The sequence below is a fragment of the Periplaneta americana genome, chromosome 10 (genome assembly GCF_040183065.1).
Source record: "Periplaneta americana isolate PAMFEO1 chromosome 10, P.americana_PAMFEO1_priV1, whole genome shotgun sequence".
NCBI classification, from domain to species: Eukaryota; Metazoa; Arthropoda; class Insecta; order Blattodea; family Blattidae; genus Periplaneta; species Periplaneta americana.
In genome coordinates this window covers 166,757,255-166,772,155 of record NC_091126.1, presented here as the reverse complement: position 1 = coordinate 166,772,155, position 14,901 = coordinate 166,757,255, and the positions used below count along the sequence as shown (strand labels likewise).

Genomic DNA, 14,901 nt, shown 5'->3' with positions numbered 1-14,901 from the left:
TAAATCCAGCGTTGAGACGGGCAGGGCATGTAGCACGTATGGGCGAATCCAGAAATGCATATAGAGTGTTAGTTGGGAGGCCGGAGGGAAAAACACCTTTAGGGAGGCCGAGACGTAGATGGGAAGATAATATTAAAATGGATTTGAGGGAGGTGGGATATGATGATAGAGAATGGAATAATCTTGCTCAGGATAGGGTCCTATGGCGGGCTTATGTGAGGGCGGCAATGAACCTCCGGGTTCCTTAAAAGCCAGTAAGTAAGTAATAAGACGAAGTTTTTAATGTCTTGGTTGCCCATCTCATGTTCGAACATTGCAGAACACTAATAGGTGTACAGCAGTAGTTCAATACCATGATGCACTTGCATTTGGAAATATGCGATAAATGAAAATCCTGAATGAGCTCCTCAACATTGCATTTATTTCTTTGACTCAAGTGGGAGGAACTCGTACCATTTTAGTGGTAGTTTCAAAATAAACATTAGATATCAAATAAATTCACTTTTCAAATATTTTCTTTGAAATTTTTTTTTTACATAATGGCGAGCGTGTGAAATGGACAGACAGAATAAGAAACGAAACTGTGTTCGAAAGAGTGGATGAAGAAGGAATAATGCTGAAACTGATCATGAAGAGAAAAAGGAATTGGCTGGGTCACTGGCTGAGAAGAAACTGCCTACTGGAAGGAATGGTGAACAGGAGAAGAGTTCCGGGCAGAAGAACATATCAGATGATAGACGACATTAAGATATATGGAATTGAGACATTTGTCATACCATGCGATCAACTTTTGTAGCCCTGTGTTGTAGAAGTCTGCCACTTGGGATTGCAACCAGTATGTGACAGTCATCTGCAACTCTCTGTTGATCGCATGGTATGACAAATGTTTCAATTCAGGTGGGGAATATGTTGAAAAATAGCTGTATCTGTTCCAATAAATCTTTCCATGAAATTGTATTTTCTTTCTGTAAACGGCCCATGAGAAACTTACTTTCTGGACGGCCGTCGTAACTGCGCTCGAGTGGACAAAATGGGCCATATGAATAAAAGTGAAGGATTTCCTTCGAAGCAAGAGGTTGTTGAAGTATAAGGATGTGCTCCGAAGCAAAAGGTTGAAGTATAAGCATATGCTTCGAATTGTAAGAATAACCTCTACCTTATCCTTCTAAGACAGGAGCATGTGCTCACGAATGTTGTTGTGTCGTTTCATGTTGCAGTACTGTGTATTTGTCGGCGCTCTTTGTCAGCTGAGTGCGGGTGTTCGGTTTCATAAAGAAATGAGATAAGCGGCAATGGTAGGCCTCCCAATGACATAGCAAGTTTCCTTGTGATGCTAATAAACCACACTCATTTCAATCACAGTCCCGCGCCGTGGCGTCGTGGTCTAAGGCATCCTATCTAGAACTCGCGTTACGGAATGCGCGCTGGTTCGAGTCCTCGTGAGGGGAGAAATTTTCTCACAGAATTTCGGCCAGTGTATGGACCGGTGCCCACCCAGCATCGTGATGCACTTGAGGAGCCACGATAGGTAACCAAAATCCGGTTTCGCAAACCAGCTATAACGGCTGGGGGGATCATCGTGCTAACCACACGATACCTCCATTCTGGTTGGATGATCGTCCACCTCTACTTCGGCATGTGAACATGAGGCCAGCGGCCGGGTGGTCGGTCTTGGCCCTTCAGGGCTTTAAAGCCATGGATTTACATTTACTTTACATTTCAATCACAACTAAATAAGGATTCCACGTGGTTAAAACTGCATCTTCTGATTCAGACAGCGGTAGCTTTGTGCCCCTTGAAAGTACAATTATATTTTTAGCTACACATCCTGAAATATTAGAAAAAGTGACAAGTTCTAGAAGTAAAGAGGAAAAAAAAGAGATAGCATTTCAGAAAATGATAAAAATTATTTAAGAAAATTCGGCATACTAATAAATTCCTCTTAACATGCGTCTTTGAAGTGCCCATAATAGCATTATTACATATTATAATTAAGCCTACTATAAGAAATAGTGATAGTTAATTAAAGTTTCTACGTTAATCTGTGCGCATCAATAAAATACGAGTAGTAAAATTATACCACTGCAGTGACGTGAATATACGTATATGAAGTCCTTCCAGTGGCAGGTTCCTCTTGCTCTTCAGTATTTTCATCTTCATTTAAATCCTATATATTGTCCGTAAAGTCATAATTATGATCATATAGGTACTTCGCTAGCTTACATTGTGAAAAAAGAAGCAACAAACAATATGATTGTTGGGACGTCTGAGGCAGCAATTGTACAGGCGTATTGTAGAATGGGAAACCTGCTTCTTAGTTCGCCAAAGGAACGTTCTATTATAAATAACTGTCTCTCTATTTAAAAATCCGATTTCGATGTGATACCATGAGCCATGGTTCGATGCCGTCACCCACTAGGACAGTATTTTTAAATCCACTGAACACATCACGAACTGATGAATTTTTCCATATATTACAGTCAAGAACGGACCCTGGCCAACTAACTGCAACACCATAAAGCATTCTTTTGCTTTGCATGTAGCTTGCAACATATTCATAATTTTATCACCATAGCACCATGCTGTGTATGTTTAGCAATACGCACGAGTGCAGTCTAATGCACTGATTACACTCGGAAAATTTAATTTCTATAACTATTCAGGTTTTGCAACAGTTATATCTCGTAATGATGATGACAACTTGAGCCATTTGTTCGCTTTTTCCGTTATATTTAAATCATTAATAACAGTTTTACTGATAGTGGTCCGATGTATACCCATCTCTTCTGCAATACCTGATTGGAATCTCCAATCGACCATGAACCGCAAAAAAAACTTCATCTTCATTTCCAAGGATGGCTGGCTGGACCCGAGACGGATTCGTACACTTGAGATCGCTTTGGGCCATTGTGCGCCCTGTATACGATGATTATCCAAATCTGACAGGTGGCCTGAGTGGCATTCGTGAATCTGACACTGACAGGTTGGCCATTCTGTCTCAGCCCCAGATACAGCCAGGTCCCGTTTCGCGACAATAAACCCCAGCGGCCGGAGCTCCAAGCATTTCCTATATCAGCGTCGGAAACCCGTACTACTCCCAAGAATTCACTCTAACCTATTTTTATTATTGCAGATAATAGACGAAATGGAATGTTACAGGGAAACGGGAGTATCCCGAGAAAACTCTTTGCGACGTCTGATTTGTTTACCACAAATTCCAACACGACCTGGCCGAGGATCGAATCTAGGCCTGCGGGGTGTAGACAGCATGCTAGCAATTGGGCCCCTCCTCTTCTCTCCTGTGTTTCTTCCAGAAAATGAGATGTAATCCATTGGATATTTTCTTCATTAAATATATATATAAACTGTTATACTGCTCCCTAACAGTACACCAACGTAATTTGTAGTATTTTTCACGACGTAATGCGACAGGTAATTCAACCAGATTAGTAAACCACGGAGATGAGTCTGCTCCTGACCAGACTTCACTTTTTAGAAGGATATGCTTCTGAATCGAAGGATATGCTTCACTTCAACGAGCACAGAATACAATAGAGTAGACACTAGCATCTTAATACCATTGGACGGAGTGAAGCCGGTTTGATGGACCTGACGCCATCTTGTTGCTACCAAAACATTGCAAAATAGCTATTACGTTATAGAATATCTTATGATAATAAGAATTCCATATGTCCCTAATTTCTTGTAGGACTCACACTTTCTTGTTTGTTTCGTAATACAAAATCGCTATGCACGTATTTTTAGCAAAAATTACGAAACTGTCATCGATAAATCACATATATACAGGTTATTTAAATTGGCAGCTCTTCAAATTGCAGTATGGTATTTAATAGGTATTTAATAGTTAAACAAACAATAATGATAAAAAAGGAAGATAACAGTTTGACGTTATTTTGCTACTAGTCAAATAAAAATGCTACCCTATAATAATAAATTTATATTGTACGAAATGGAAATATAAAAATTGGAGATTTATCCTTCGAAGAGGTGGAAAAATTCAAATATCTTGGAGCAACAGTAACAAATATAAATGACACTCGGGAGGAAGTTAAACGCAGAATAAATATGGGAAATGCGTGTTATTATTCGGTTCAGAAGCTCTTATCATCCAGTCTGCTGTCGAAAAACCTGAAAGTTAGAATTTATAAAACAGTTATATTACCGGTTGTTCTTTATGGTTGTGAAACTTGGACTCTCACTCTGAGAGAGGAACATAGGTTCAGGGTGTTTGAGAATAAGGTGCTAAGGAAAATATTTGGGGCTAAGCGGGATGAAGTTACAGGAGAATGGAGAAAGTTACACAACACAGAACTGCACGCATTGTATTCTTCACCTGACATAATTAGGAACATTAAATCCAGACGTTTGAGATGGGCGGGGCATGTAGCACGTATGGGCGAATCCAGAAATGCATATAGAGTGTTAGTTGGGAGACCGGAGGGAAAAAGACCTTTAGGGAGGCCGAGACGTAGATGGGAGGATAATATTAAAATGGATCTGAGGGAGGTGGGGTGTGATGATAGAGACTGGATTAATCTTGCACAGGACAGGGACCGCTGGCGGGCTTATGTGAGGGCGGCAATGAACCTTCGGGTTCCTTAAAAGCCATTTGTAAGTAAGTAAGTAAGTAAGTACCCTATAATAATTACTTTTATAGGTTGATCCATTTGCTTCGATTTAATAATGAAACTTGCTTCTTAACGCAAATTATCATTCTCTTCCTTTTGCCAGTATTTCGTATAGATGTCCCGATTTTGTTTAGAGAAAAAATGGAATGCTCTTAACCATGTAATATTTGATAGTCTCTTCGTTTATAGTATATAATTAGATTATAAGGCGAACAAAAGTGAAGTTTTATTACCAAGTGGGTCAAGTCAGTTCACGACCGAGTTAATGAAGCTACTAAGTCTGCAAAGCATAAGTCTGATTTCGTGATTATAAAAATTAATTACAATAATATTAATACAATATTTCTTTTTCTTCATCAAACGAATACGTGCATTCGGTTTAAGAGAAACCTCGGTACACCCGTTTTCTATAGCACTCGACACAAACTTCCAACATGGGTTGTTAGGTTAGCTTCGCTCGTAAATGCAAAGTTTGCAAAGCATGTCTGATTTCGTGATTATAGAAATTAATTACAATAATATTAATACACTATTTCTTTTTCTTCATCAAACGAATACGTGCATTCGGTTTAAGAGGAACTTCGGTACACCCGTTTTCTATAGCACTCGACACAAACTTCCAACATGGGTTGTTAGGTTAGCTTCGCTCGTAAATGCTAAGTCTGCAAAGCATGTCTGATTTCGTGATTATAAAAATTAATTACAATAATATTAATACACTATTTCTTTTTTATCAAACAAATACGTGCATTCGGTTGAAGAGAAACCTCGGTACACCCATTTTCTACAGCACGCGACACAAACTTCCAACTTGCGTTGTTAGGTTAGCTTCGCTTGTAAATGCTAAGTTTACAAAGCGTGTCTGATTTAGTGATTATACAAATTAATTACAGTAATATCAATACACTAATCCTTTCTCTTAATCAAACAAATACGTGAACAATACGAATCTAACCGACTAACCGAGGCTAAATCATTCATTATCTTACCGATAATAAGTACATTTCACACATGCACATTTACCTGTGAAAAGTTATTCCAGGAATTTTTTTGAAAACCTGTTTGTGCAGCCATACGCAGTACATGTAGGAATATTGAAATTACTTCATTTATTAATTAAAACAACGATGCAACATCACAATCAACTGCCCATGTGCTAACCGGGAGCCCAATGTTTTGGTAGCATCATAATGGCGACGGTCTACAAAAGCGGCTTCACCTCCAAGCTGTTCATGTCTACTCTATGCATTCTGTGCTCGTTGCTTCACTTTATTCATACATTTTTTTCTAATTCTGAAGCAAAAGGTTGCGCTCTAAGCAAATGCTTCTTCCTGTGAAGCAAGTGCTCTTTTCCTATTGCGTCATCAAGAGCAGAAGGTTTTGCTCTGCATTTTATTATTAAAATCTGAAGCACATCCTTCAAAATAGTAAAGTAAAAGGATATGCTCAACTTTATTCTTACGGCCCAATATGTATATTGTTTTGACATAATTAACATGATGGAAGAAAAAAAAATATTTGCCCCCGAGAAAATGTTTGCTTGTAATTTTTGTTTGTGTATGTTGTGTTGCTATGTTCCAGTAATTATTTCAGATAATTCAAAAGTTTTCTAAACTGAACAGGTCATAGTTCTAATTACAATTAGTAGCATTCTATTGTAATATCACAGCACAAGCTACTGCCATATTAATGAGAAGAGAATATTTTGCATGTATTAGAAAATAAAATACTTGTTTTTCTTTTTGGATAAGTAATAGAAAATGTGTTTAAAAGCCTGGTATCTGGTCTGGCCATTAAAATGAATTTAATCTACCTTTAATCATCTTAAACATGGCTGGATATTTTTTCAGCATCAGATGTGTTGCATCACCACCATCATCAAGGATCATGTTTGGCTGCCAATTCTCTGCATTAACACACTTGTCAATGCACCACCAAAAATCTTCCTCAGTTTCTCCCCTCCATGCAAATATAGAGAAGCCTGTGAAAAAATAATGTAAATATGAAGATGATATGCTTCCACTACATATTCCATTATACACTAAGATTTCTTTTCTGAATGCATTAATAGTACATTATGCAACGAGCCTATAATGATAGTAATTAAGAAGCGAGTATGGATGTTTATGAAACGAGATGTGCGCAGACGCGAAAGTATTGATTTTTTCCGAGGAACAGATGTCCACATTGACTTTGATATCCTATAAGAACCTACAAAGTAAACTAAATATTAACTTTGATGTAACATTGAAATTAAATTAGACATTGAAAAACGAGATGACAAATTGAATTTATTTGAATATTATTTACAATTAAGGCTAATTATTATAGTAACAGAACATAACCTTCTGCGACAGTATTGGATTTCCAGCCTCCGTGACTTTTCGCCAATTCTCTTTCTATTGCATATACGAGAATAATCGATACTTGCGTTTTATAACGGTACAAAGCTGACTTGTCATTGGCTGAACACCTGTACTTTAATGACATGCATTAAAGGACTGCTACCAGGTGTATAATTACTACATTTCGGCATGGTCGAGCATAAAGTACAATATATAACTTCCATACATAATGATAAGGAATCACTTATAAGAAGACAGTAATGCAATTGATAAAGCTATAATCATTTCCAAGATGCTTATTACAATGGATTTTCATTTTTGACACTTCATAGTGCGTACTAGTTTTCTAACAATTGAAACAAATGATAACAAATGTAATAGAATAGTATTGCAACTTAAATATATAATTAAACAAACAGTAAAATACAAAGATTTACACATACCTGCTTCTGCAAGTGCTGCTCCAACTTCATTCTATACAACAGAGAAAAAAGTTATTAGCTTTCGTGCTTCTATAATGTTTTAACTTCCCAAATTTGTTGGTTACCTATGTCTTATGATGGAGAAAGGCCTCAAACAAACTAAGATTTTGCTGGTTCGAATTTCTGGTAACGATAATAGGAAAGTTAAGATGGGGTGGGGGAAGGCAAGTGAAGTAATTTGTATATTGTATGAAGTAAAATATTTTTCACCTAAAAATGCATCGAACTACCCAGATGGTCATGCATGGTTTAGTCTGTTGTAACGTGTTTGGGAGTTCAACGTTGGTAGCCAGCATTAAGAAGCTATTTGAGGTTAAGTCTGACAAGCATAATGAAGTAGGAGGTATTGGTCCTCTACAGATTTTTATGATATTTTCTCTGTTATTGAAGAAGAAAGATGTTTCTTATTAAGTTTGTTCACGAGCATCGGCCATTTTAACAGCAAGAACATAATAAAACAGCAGTGATTGTCTTTTTTTCTTCCCTAGCAGTAATACAATCATATTCTACTACAGTTTAACTTATCTGAGACTCTGTAATACGGCACATTGAATTACCTTAAACTCATGGTTAGATTTAACTTTGGTTTAACTTAATCTTTAGATTAACCATATAACCTTAATAAACAACTTCACAGATGGAAAGAACTATGGAATGCGAGTGGAGTGAATTCATATTATGCAAATCAAACCGAGATTCAATTACTCCATTTTTAACAATGCCAGCCAACAAAATGATAATTACTGTAACCTTTGCAATGTTCACTAACTTAAATTGTTAATGTTTACACCTCTGTTATTCTAACATTAGGCATAACTTACCTTGATTTGATGAAAGAGAGATGGAACGGAGAAAAATTCTCTCCGGCGCCGGGATTTGAACCCGGGTTTTCAGCTCTACGTGCTTAATCTGAGACGATTCTAAACGGCGTCGGGATTGTATCCGGCGTGGCTTAGTGGATAAAGCGTCAGCACGTAGAGCTGAAAACCCGGGTTCAAATCCCGGCGCCGGAGAGAATTTTTCTCCGTTCCATCTCTCTTTCATCATGTGATGACGCAGAATATCTGCGTGGAAATATCATATGTACTTCGGTACATCAAAATATATATGATATGCGTAATAAATCACTTTGTGATTTAAAGACGGCGCCCATACCGTCGGATCCCGGCCAAACAGTCACTCATCTGAGTGCACCTCAACACATGTATGGACTTCGGTCCTGCGTTCATAGACATCTATGACGTAGTGCAGAGGGCGGCCACTAGAGGGAACCCAAGAGATGGAGCTTAATCTGAGACGATTCTAAACGGCGTCGGGATTGTATCCGGCGTGGCTTAGTGGATAAAGCGTCAGCACGTAGAGCTGAAAACCCGGGTTCAAATCCCGGCGCCGGAGAGAATCTTTCTCCGTTCCATCTCTCTTTCATCATGTGATGACGCAGAATATCTGCGTGGAAATATCATATGTACTTCGGTACATCAAAATATATATGATATGCGTAATAAATCACTTTGTGATTTAAAGACGGCGCCCATACCGTCGGATCCCGGCCAAACAGTCACTCATCTGAGTGCACCTCAACACATGTATGGACTTCGGTCCTGCGTTCATAGACATCTATGACGTAGTGCAGAGGGCGGCCACTAGAGGGAACCCAAGAGATGGAGCTTAATCTGAGACGATTCTAAACGGCGTCGGGATTGTATCCGGCGTGGCTTAGTGGATAAAGCGTCAGCACGTAGAGCTGAAAACCTGGGTTCAAATCCCGGCGCCGGAGAGAATTTTTCTCCGTTCCATCTCTCTTTCATCATGTGATGACGCAGAATATCTGCGTGGAAATATCATATGTACTTCGGTACATCAAAATATATATTACCTTGATTTATTCGTCTGCAAGAAAATTCAACACAATTAGTAATTATGAAACTAATACATAAAAGGATTCAGAAGTATATTTATTTGGCTCCTCTATGCAAAATGCGTATCCTGAACTGTCGGTTGTCCTCAGGACTGAGAATGAACATACAATGAATGTTTTGAAAGTTACATATCGTCTATAATAAGGCAGTGTTATAATTTTTAAGTCTGTATAGAAAAAACAAAGATATGAGAAATTAAAATTACCTTATACTTTTGAAAAATCTTACATGCATCTGAAATGAAGTCCCTGATGTGTATTGTACTGCCTACAACAAGGAATTTTTGACCTGGGCGAGAAATGGTCAGAATGTGCGAATGTCAGATTATGGCAACCACTCTACCAGCGAAGATGGCTCTAAAAATTGATTTTATGTTATCACTCACCTGTGTTGAGTAGATATTGCATGCTGCCCACCTAACCTGAGCTCCCAGCTCTGCCAGTGTCTCAATGAGCACCTGAAATATATGTTATCGAGTCGGGTGAGAGAACAATTCAACAACAAACTGGAAGCTAACAGAACTCCATGAAATTCGATACTTAATTCTTTTATAAAAATTAAAGGTTTGATACAAATTTCTTTTCATGAAAATTATATTTTACAAAATGTATCCAGAAAAAAAAAATTCTGTGATGGGAGAGTGGTAATCTCGATATCTCGGTACAAAGATTGCTAGGTGTTATGAAGTCATCAGTACACAAAGTATTCATTATCTTTCTTAACTTACAGCAGTTTGTGCATTTATGTGTGAGCATCCAACTATTTTTGCATTTTTAAGTGGTTTATCATCTCCAGCCCTTCTTCTCAAAGCCATGATCCCCGGCATTTCTGAAAAGCACAAAGACACATTAAATTATACATGGTACCTGCACATATGTGCTGTTTGGGATAACACCTTAAAATATAGTAAACCTTTCTTAATGCATACTCGCTTAACACAAATTTCGGCATAATTTGGACACCATGGTTCCAGCAGGAATACATGCATTCTTATGACAAAAGTTCTTTTAACGCAAACTTCGAACAAATAAAGGGGTTCCTTGACACAAGCTACTCTTTTAGGACAAACAGTGTGAGAAAGAATTGTGTTGCTGCCGAACTCATGTTATAATCCAATATGCTGAGTTAAAATCCACCATTAGCGTGCAAAAAAGATTTACATGATTGTTTAGCTGGGATGCAATGAATGCTAAAAGCATAAAGAAATGGTATGACACATTTATAGCAACTGGAAATGTGTTAAAGGAACATGGTGGCAGCCATGGAGTATAAAAAGATATGGCTGAAAATGTTCAAGTTTCAGTTGATTGGTGCCCTGTAATTTCTAGAGAGCTACAAATTCTGACAACACTGCATACGAACTGCAATTAGTGCAACATCTACAACCAACTGCCAAGCCTGTATGAGTGCTTAACCGTTTAAGTGATTTTCTCTCCAAGATTTTCTTTTCTAATGAGGCAACCTTCCATGTTTCAGGGAAGGTTACTTACTTATGGCTTTTAAGGAACCCGGAGGTTCATTGTCACCCTCACATAAGTCCGCCACCAGTCCCTATCCTGATCAAGATTAATCCAGTCTCTACAATCATATCCCACCTCCATCAAATCCATTTTAATATTATTCTTCCATCTATGTCTCAGCCTTCCCAAAGGTCTTTTTTCCTTCTGGCCTCTCAACTAATACTCTATTTGCATTTCTGCATTCGCCCATATGTGCTACATGTCCTGTCCATCTGAAGGATAACTGCCATAATGTTTGGATCTGGGGCTCAGAAACACACTTTAATTGAACATATTTGGAGTAGTCCAAAACCAAATGTTTGCTCACGATTTGATACTGCTCAATCTGTGCTCCATCTTATGGTACGAATTTATGCTTGATGAGTTTCCCTATCATATGGCGCTTATTTTATATATTAAAATAGTCTAGAATATGCCATTAGGAAAGTTCAGGATAACACAGAGGGTTTGGAATTGAACGGGTTATATCAGCTTCTTGTCTATGCAGATGACGTGAATATGTTAGGAGAAAATCCACAAACGATTAAGGAAAATGCGGAAATTCTACTTGAAGCAAGTAAAGAGATAGGGTTGGAAGTAAATCCGAAAAGACTAAGTATATGATTAAGTCTCGTGATCAGAATATTGTACGAAATGGAACTATAGAAGTTGGAGATTTATACTTCGAAGAGGTGGAAAAATTCAAGTATCTCGGAGCAACAGTAACAAATATAAATGACACTCGGGAGGAAATTAAACGCAGAATAAATATGGGAAATGCCTGTTATTATTCAGTTGAGAAGCTTTTGTCATCTAGTCTGTTGTCAAAAAATCTGAAAGAATTTATAAAACAGTTATATTACTGGTTGTTCTGTATGGCTGTGAAACTTGGACTCTCACTTTGAGAGAGGAACAGAGATTGAGGGTTTTTGAGAATAAGGTTCTTAGGAAAATATTTGGGGCTAAAAGGGATGAAGTTACAGGAGAATGGAGAAAGTTACACAACACAGAGCTGCACGCATTGTATCCTTCACCTGACATAATTAGGAACATTAAATCCAGACGTTTGAGATGGGCAGGGCATGTAGCATGTATGGGCGAATCCAGAAATGCATATAGAGTGTTAGTTGGGAGGCCAGAGGGGAAAAGACCTTTGGGGAGGCCGAGACGTAGATGGGAAGACAATATTAAAATGGATTTGAGGGAGGTGGGATATGATGATAGAGACTGGATTAATCTTGCTCAGGATAGGGACCAATGGCGGGCTTATGTGAGGGCGGCAATGAACCTCTGGGTTCCTTAAAAGCCAGTAAGTAAGTAAGTAATATTAAAATAGTGCTTTTCAAAGTGTTGGTCGCGACCTCCTGGTGGGAGAGCAGCGAGATGATTTAGGCTGGTATTCATAGTCGACACTTTATATCACCACTTTGCAAAGTGACGCTTTTGACGAAAGTGGCTCTTTCATATTAGTGGTATTCATAGACGATTGAAGAAGTGCACTTCACAAAGTGTCACTTTACGCCAGCAAAGTGTAGAGTTACAATTTGGTTGGTAATAGAAGTCCCACAATGCCTTTCAAAACAAGTGAACAAACAATAACAAATTAATGACGTATAACCTACAAATTACAATGCTTGTAATTTGAATTGGGAGCCTATTGATTGCGCGAGGAAGAAAATATATATTTAACGTTGTTTTATTTCAGTTTCTAGCTTTTGTTGCCGATAGTTTAGATTATTTCAGTCAGTTCAGATATATAGCATTTTATTAAATAGTTAGTGATACTGCTGGTGAAATTAGGTTAGGTTTTGTACAGTACATAACTGATCCATTAATTTATATAGTTAGATTAGGTTCTGTACATATCTTTTTCATTGATTTATGTTGCTAAGTTAGATTTTGTATGTATCCGTTCCACTGATTTATACAGTTCGGTTAGATTTTGTAGCCTACGTATCTTCTATTAGTTTATATAGTTAGGTTAAGTTAGACTGAGTAGGTTAAGTTTCGTGTAATCATTAAATTTATATCATTAGGTTAGGTTTTATACGTATCTGCTTCATTGATATATCGTGTTATTTCCGTTATTTTCATTTTTGTCTTTTTCGTGAATAGTGAATAGAAGTAAAAAAAGGAATGAGATAAACACATTACTACTGCTATTATTATTATTATTATTATTATTATTATTATTACTACTACTATTTTCTCTCTCTCGTTTCCATTATTGCCTGTTCTTCAGGAATATTTTGAATGCCAAATGTTTCTATAATGCAAAACAAAATAGGCCTAATAGTATGAGATCTCTTTTCATGGTGAGGTTATGACTGCACATGAACTAGAGACAGTAGCTGTATTGCTTACCGGCGTGAAAATATATATTACCGGTATCAAAACAGTAATGATTATATCAACACCAAGATAAATCTTATCTCAAAATACAGGTAGTCAACAAAAATCAAAATCATTTTAAACCCAATATAATTATGGAATCTGCTTAGAAGGCAGGCACGTGAGGTCTCTCAATGCTAATTTAAAATAATTATGCCTACATTAGATTGAAGTTAGTTTAATATTATTTAAGTTAAAAAATTCGTTTCAGTAATAAAAAATAGGTTACACAGGCATATCTACCTACATATCACTTCATCGAATTGAGGTTATAAATATACGAATGTTACTACAGAAATACCTGAACTATAATATTATATATATATATATATATATATATATATATATATAAATGTATGGTACATATCTGTAGCATAGAATTTTAATGCAGTCAATAACTGTATTATTGGAGGCACTGGCAAACGTCTATTATTCGTTTTTGTCAACCAGTCATCAAAAATATAAGCAATCTCAATAAGTTTCTTTATCAAATCGGAACAGTTTTTTTTTTAATTCTAAATCATTATAAAATTACACGGGATTGTCTTTAGGCCTATCTCTAATTTGTACATTGTCCACTAATTGTGCCATCTCTTCCGCACGTTCTAATAATTCGACAATTTCCAAGACGTCCTCCATTTTTATACAAAGTGCCACTTTCAGCTCAAAGTGTGGTCGGAACTACACTTTCATCCAAAGTGTCCCTTTGCACCAAAGTGTCGACTGTGCAACAGAAAAGTGATACTTTGCGTCTTCCAAAGGACACTTTAATCGAAAGTGTCGACTATGAATACCAGCCTTACAAAAAAAAAAGCCTTATTAACATACATTTATGCTGTATTTAGAAACATAAACATACGATATACGATGGTCAACATAAAAATGAAAAAATATTTCAGTAGTTATAAAGTAAAAAAATAATGAGTGCGATAAATTGATTTTTTTTAGGAAGTAGCTTCTCAAATGCGGACTCTATATTCTATACACAGACAGTGTTATCATTTTCAAATTCAAGGAGATTTCGCATGGCAATCTGAGATGAGAAACTCAATTGACAATAATACGAGGTTTGCAAATGCTATAAAAATTTGAGCGCTTCTTTTGAAAGCTCGAGATTCTTGCATTCTTTTGATCCAAAACTGGTCTATACTCTGTGGAAAAAAAATCTAGTATCAACATTCCATCAGTAGGTACCTATTTCAACGAGTCTTTCCTTAATATTTATTGTAATTTCAGCCAGCTGAACACAACTGTCTAGAAACAGATTCTGTATCCATCTGTGGCTGTCATAATTGTTTTGCATTTCTTCTGGATAATACTAAAAAAAATTGTCTAAAATTGTGCAAACTTAATTGCATCTCTGCAAAAATAAACTCAGCATTTGTCTATCATATGGTATGTAGTTAAATTTTCCATGCATTTTTTATTACACTGGAATGAATAAAATTTCTTTTTGTCCAGTGATGTTGATCAGAAATCAAGTTTCCTTGTAAGTCAGTCGATTTTATCTCTGACTGTTATTATGTTAACATCATGGAATTCCAAACTACTATTAGAAGTGCGTAAGAGTTAAAAAACTATATGAACCAAGAAAACCAGTTGAAGAAGTCATAGTG

General features: G+C 36.9%; 1 protein-coding gene across 6 annotated transcripts in view; it reads right to left on the bottom strand.

Annotated features, from left to right (window-relative positions):
* Positions 1 to 14,901, bottom strand: part of LOC138708138 (adenosylhomocysteinase-like 1) — a 176,640-nt gene that overhangs the window by 51,334 nt on the left and 110,405 nt on the right. For all 6 annotated transcript variants that reach the window (XM_069838359.1, XM_069838360.1, XM_069838361.1 and 3 more), the window contains 4 exons: positions 10,123 to 10,223; positions 9,781 to 9,852; positions 7,438 to 7,468; positions 6,463 to 6,630 (listed from right to left, as the gene is read on the bottom strand). In XM_069838359.1, the coding sequence (XP_069694460.1) occupies positions 6,463 to 6,630; positions 7,438 to 7,468; positions 9,781 to 9,852; positions 10,123 to 10,223 (372 nt within the window). The remainder of the gene's footprint in view (positions 1 to 6,462; positions 6,631 to 7,437; positions 7,469 to 9,780; positions 9,853 to 10,122; positions 10,224 to 14,901) is intronic.